The sequence below is a fragment of the Gambusia affinis genome, linkage group LG04 (assembly GCF_019740435.1).
Source record: "Gambusia affinis linkage group LG04, SWU_Gaff_1.0, whole genome shotgun sequence".
Lineage (NCBI taxonomy): Eukaryota > Metazoa > Chordata > Actinopteri > Cyprinodontiformes > Poeciliidae > Gambusia > Gambusia affinis.
The window spans coordinates 22,945,192-22,951,191 of NC_057871.1; the positions used below are offsets into that span (position 1 = coordinate 22,945,192).

Here is a 6,000-nt window from a genome sequence, read left to right on the forward strand (position 1 = left end):
AGTTTCACCTTTTTTCATAGTTTCATAGGCAGGGGCAGCTTATATATGTTGCTATTTTTCTTTTTATGATGCATTTTTTGACTAATACAACTTATCCAGATTGAAGTATAGTCTAAAAAAAACCCATTATGTTTATTTTTTTTTAGTTGATCAGATTTCTGGGATTTTTTTTGCCATTGTTACAGTGTGGAACAAGTAAGGAATATGTGCAAAAACACCTCCTGCCCACTGTTAAATGCAGGGGATGATTTGTGTGTGTTTGTTTTTCTTCCAATGGTCCTGGGGATCTTGTGTGCAAGGTACAGTACACAGCAAAAGTTTGGACACACAGTTGTGTGTCCCACTGAAAAAAAGCTACTCAAATTAATTTTTTTGTTTTGTTTGTTACTTTTCAGTGACAGATTAAGCTTTTTGAGGTCAAAGGTCACCTCATTTAATGGTGTTTTACCATCAGTGCAAACAAATTTGTCAATGTCTGGATCAATAGTTGACATTTTTAATTTTTTATTTCGTCTCTGCCATCAGTTAGCGGTTAGGGTTATTAGTACCAAGTTCAGATTTGAACCCGCCCCAAAACACCGTTAGCTTCTCCAGCACTCATTAGGGAAGAAACGTTGCAGTCATGCTTTGGTATAAATGTGTAGTTAATCTTGAGCAGCAGTGTTGTTTCACCAGGGCAGCACTCTGCTGCACTTTCTTTCATTAAAAACAAACATGGGGTCTGAAGAATACATAATGTATTTTATCCAAGTTTATTTTGCAACTTCAACTTTTTGGGGGCTGCACATCCAATCAATGCTGGAGTTTTTGCTGTTTGAGGTTTTTCTCTTGATTATTTGCCTCCCTCTCTTTTCTTGCAGCATGACCTTCTACCTGGAGGAGCTGAGGAGATGCACTCGCTCGCTGGCCTTGCTGGTGTCCGGCTGGGTCTCTCGTCACCTGATTGGTGCGGCGTTGGTCTCCCTTCCCGCCGTCTCCGTCTTGTCCCACATCAGTGTCCGCCTTCCCCTCCAGGTAAATCCATTTGGTTGGCAAGAACATCATTTATAGTCAATTGAGGCACAGAAATATGTCCTTACAGTGAAAGAACATAAATATCTACCGACTATGTAAAGAAACAAGATCAAAAAGAACTAGACTACATCTGTGTTTAGTATAACAGAGGATTGGAAGTGATATTAAATAAAGAGATAACTTTATTTTTTTGCTCATGTCAGAGTCTAGACTTCGTTCAGCTAAGATTTCGACATGGAAGTACAAGCCAACAGATGATTCTGCCTTTTTGTTTTCTTGGAGAATTGTTTGATAAAATTCGTGTTTTCCAATCTTTCATATCTTTGACATTTTTAAGAAGCATAAAGGTTTGAAGTTGCAGGCACGCATTTAAAATGGGAGGACCAATAGATAGAAAAAATTTTAACATAAAAGATTGCATGTAATTAAAGTGATTATCCATGATATTTTGTTATATTATATATATTGTTATATATATTGTTACAAATCTCCGTGATGATATAGTGAAATCCCTTCAGCATCTTGGTTTTAAAACAGCAGTTTTTCTTATTTTGAGTTTAAACCCCTAAGGAAATTGCATTGAAGCATCTTAGAGTTATACACAAATGTGTATGCTAGAATAGAGGCACAATCACTTTTAATAAAAACTGCCTTTTTGTGAAAATACTTCATTAAATGCAAACCATAAAGAAGAAGTAGTCATTCTTTTGATTAGCTGTTTTTTTCAGGCTTCGATATAAATTAACAGCAATGCAGATTGTTTAATAGCCAGTGTGCATGTTCGATCATTTTAAGGAAAAAGGAGTCAGATCTCATTTCATCATCGTTCATTGCATGTTGCCTAGCAACAATGAGTGCTCAAACAAAAGGAGAGTTGATGATTTCTACAGTACACTTGACATTCATTTACCTCTGGTAAACATAGATAAAGAGACTTAGAGTTAATTCATTTTTTTAGTCCAGTGGCTAAATGCCAGATGGATTTTTTTTTTCTTTTCTTTTTCAAATGTTTATTTGATTTTAACGGGTGAAAAATGCACAGATTCTTTCAGCTGCTCAATTACTCATAGCTCTGTGGGATCTCGTTAAGGTTAATGTAACATTTCAAAGCATTGAGATGGAGAACGGAGAGAGTTTTTATTTTACAAATAAGATAACAGATGCAGGCCTTCTCTTTAGCTGATACTGAAACAAAAAAAGAAATCTGATCATAAAGACTACATCTACCCTACAACTCAATACAATATGAAACCCCTTTATTTTTAACGATATTTATAATAATTGAAACCAGAAGTTCCTCGCTGTCTGACACGAAATCAGACTAAACTTGTTTTGTTTTGTTAGGTTTGACAAAATTAGTTCTGTTTCCTCAATACTGAAATATTAAGAATTTTATTTTATTTTTTTTAATTAAGCTATTTGCATGATTCCTTATTTAGTAGGAGTTGCATTTAGACACTATGACTGTGGGTCAAACATCTCTGATATCTCATAACAGTTTGCTGGGATTATGTCCCGTTCCTCCTGAGGCCAAAGTCGGCTCAACATTTCAAAATCTCTTTACAAAGAGACACTTCTGTGTGATTCGAGGATTTCTGATCGCTTTTTATTAGATATATTCAAAAAAGCGTTGAGAAAAACCAGATGAAAGTAAAAACTGAAATAATTTCTGATGTCTTTGTTGCTTAGGGTAAGCTCTCTGACATTTGACCCTTCACCCCAGGTGACCATGTTCCTGAGCTGCGCCACCATCTTGGCCATAATTCAGTACTGTAACTTCTGTCAGCTGAGTTTTTGGATGAGGTCCGTCTTCGCCACTATCACCGGACTCGCTCTCCTGCTGATGCTGTACAGTCCTGTTCACAGGTACGGCTCCATCTCACCTGCACGTTGCGCTCGCTCACCAGGTTACGTAGACGCAATTAACCGTTACACAGACAGGCTGTTCAGATTTCAAGACTTTATTTGTCTCTGATGCGATTTAAACAGAAATGAACAAATTTAGCCACAGATGTTTGAATATCTCATCTTTGCCACGCTGAATTGAATCTTATATTTGGTGTGTGTGTGTGTGTGTGTGTGTGTGTGCGTGTGTGCGTGTGTGCGTGTGTGTGTGTGTGTGTGTGTGTGTGTGTGTGGACGTCTTGGTCCGAATGTGTGCGACTGACTAGTCCTTTCTCCTCGCTGACATCACTCTCATCTCCTTTCAGCTCAAGTAATAACGCCGTGCCAGTTGATGGGTGAGTGTTTCCATAGAAACGGAGCGGTTTGATCGAAGACTGACATTTTAGGGGGTCAACAGCAACAACAGCTCTGTTCTATATTTCTCATTACTACAGCTCTGTTTGGCTTTTGCTCTTTTTTTGTTTTGCTTTCATCTCCTCTATATTGTGCTGCCCCTCTCTCTCTTTCTCTTTCTCTCTCTCTCTCTCGCTCGCTCGCTGTGCAGCAGCAGTAATGGCTGCTAAATGCCACTCGCGGTGAAAATAACTCATCCAGCTCTAACTGGCTTGAGTTTTTGTGTTCGAGACGCATCGGAGATTTAATTAATCGCACCGTCCGGAGAAGAAGTTGGGATAGTTCTTCTTTAAAGGAGCTCATTTCATTTCACCTGCTGCTAGATCGCAACATTATTCCACACTTGAGAGAGATTGTAGCTGGTTAGTTATAGTCGTAAGATTTATAAGATTGTAGCATTTTTATTTTTTTTTATTTTGTAAAAGAACGATTCCTAAGAAGATGGTTTTCGTCAACCTTATGAGATATGTTGCACAGCTTGTAAGCGCTTGTGTTTTCTTTGTGCAATTTGTGTGTTTTATTATCACACGTCGAGTTCATCATACACACCCCATTCAATGAATCTAATAAATATTATAAAAAGAGTCCATTTATTTGAGGAACTTGATCATTTAGTGAAACATGTTATATAGACTATTTACACACAGATGGATCCTTGAAAGCCTTTCCTTCTGTTAATTATGATGATTTTTCACTTGGTCAATGAAAACGACATTTAAAAATAGCATTAATACAAAAATATATACACAGATATGTAGCCGTAATGACAAGTATGTTTGATGTTTGCTTAAAGGTTGCCAGTTTTGGAAAGGTATTTTGTAATGTGACAAATGAGCCGATTTCCAGAAACCCTGAAAATAGTTCAAGCAGTGGATCCTCTTAGAGGAAGAAGTGAATATTATCGAGGTTCTCTTTGTTGTTTTTACCTCTTTAATATTATTTTTTTATTTTGGATTTCATCTTTTGAAGTCAACATTTCGTTGTGAAATCTTTTGTTCAGTAAACATAAATGGTGCACGTTATGTTATGGATCTTCAAGGTAACATCTGTCTCTCCTGGTCCGACCGCGCCGTCGGCGTTTCACCTCCGCCGGTCTGATTTTCATCCTGTTTCCTCCCCAAACAGGCTGAACGTCTCCACCTCCAGCGGCGGTGTGTCCGAGTTGAGCCCAGACCCGTCGAGACTCTCTGACGTCCTGGTCACGGAGGCGATCCTGGCCTTCTTCCTGCTCCTCCTTCTGGTCTGGTTCCTCAATCGTGAGTCCGAAGTCAGCCACCGCCTTCATTACCACGGCAACGTGGAGGCTGACAAGCACCGCTCCAAAATCCAGACGCTGCGAGACCAGGCTGAGTGGCTACTGGGCAACATCATCCCCATCCATGTCGCCGACCAGCTCAAGGTCTGCTTGTTTAAATTATTGTAGACAATCAGAAGATAATGATAAAGCTATAATGATTTGTGAGACTGTTTTAATTTTTTTTTTTCCCCTTCCTTTTTTGCTCAGGAGACCCAGAGCTACTCCAAGAACCACGACAGCGTGGGGGTGATCTTTGCCAGCATCGTCAACTTCAGCGAGTTCTACGAAGAGAGCTACGAGGGCGGGAAGGAGTGCTACCGCGTCCTGAACGAGCTGATCGGAGACTTCGACGAGCTCCTCCGCAAGCCCGAGTTCAGGAGCGTGGAGAAAATCAAGACCATCGGCTCCACTTACATGGCGGCGTCGGGGCTCAACGTCCAGCAGACGAGGGACGACGAAGACGAGTCTCCACACGCGCACCTGAGGGCGCTTTTCGACTTCGCCCTGGAGATGATGGGCGTCCTGGATGACTTCAACAAGAATATGCTGGGCTTCGGTTTCAAGCTGCGCATCGGGTTCAACCACGGGCCGCTGACGGCGGGAGTGATCGGCACGACCAAGCTGCTCTATGACATCTGGGGGGACACGGTCAACATCGCCAGCCGGATGGACTCGACCGGCGTGGAGTGTCGGGTGCAGGTGAGCGAGGAGAGCCACGCCGTCCTCAGCGCCATGGGCTTGGAGTTCGACTACAGGGGGACGGTCAATGTCAAGGGCAAAGGCCAAATGAGGACTTTTCTCTACCCGAAAAGCGGGCAGAGCTTTTGCCAGGACCAAACGGAGCCGGCAGCTGGAGTTGGACCGACGATATTAACTTCTTGTAAGACTTCCTCCTCTCTTCCCAATCAGTCCCCACCGCCCCAAAGCACTGTAAGGGCTGCAGGAGCAAAATCCGAGCCCAACCCAGCGACGAGCGTAGAAGAGAGGGATGAAGGTTACAGGGACTTATTACACATCCCTGAGGAGTCCCCCGACAGAGACTTCAGCAGCCTTGCACCCTTTTTATTAAGTGCCTTCAGGACTAGAACAGTGAACGAACAAATATGAAAAGTGAACAAGAATTGAACAACCTAGACTACAGATCATGCTGTAGTTTCTTATTTCATCCTTTATTTTTTAATGCAAATATTGTTTTTTGGGTTTTTTTTTATAAATCATTACCGTTGTGCCATATCAATTGCTAAGGGAAAATCATTTTAGTTTTTATGTAAGTGCCAACGCTGTGTTATGGGCTTAGTGGGAAATTAGGGGAAAATTGAGGGGCAGTGTTAATAGTATTCATTTATGCCCAGAGATTCACTTATAAGAGGATATGCTGCAAAAGCAGGCTG

General features: G+C 41.2%; 1 protein-coding gene across 1 annotated transcript in view; it reads left to right on the forward strand.

Annotated features, from left to right (window-relative positions):
• Positions 1-5,716, forward strand: part of adcy9 (adenylate cyclase 9) — a 40,393-nt gene extending 34,677 nt beyond the window's left edge. Inside the window, exons 7-11 of the mRNA XM_044113770.1 lie at positions 861-1,014; positions 2,738-2,880; positions 3,225-3,254; positions 4,438-4,711; positions 4,817-5,716. Coding sequence (XP_043969705.1) covers positions 861-1,014; positions 2,738-2,880; positions 3,225-3,254; positions 4,438-4,711; positions 4,817-5,716 — 1,501 coding nt within the window. The remainder of the gene's footprint in view (positions 1-860; positions 1,015-2,737; positions 2,881-3,224; positions 3,255-4,437; positions 4,712-4,816) is intronic.
• Positions 5,717-6,000: the final 284 nt, after the last annotated feature.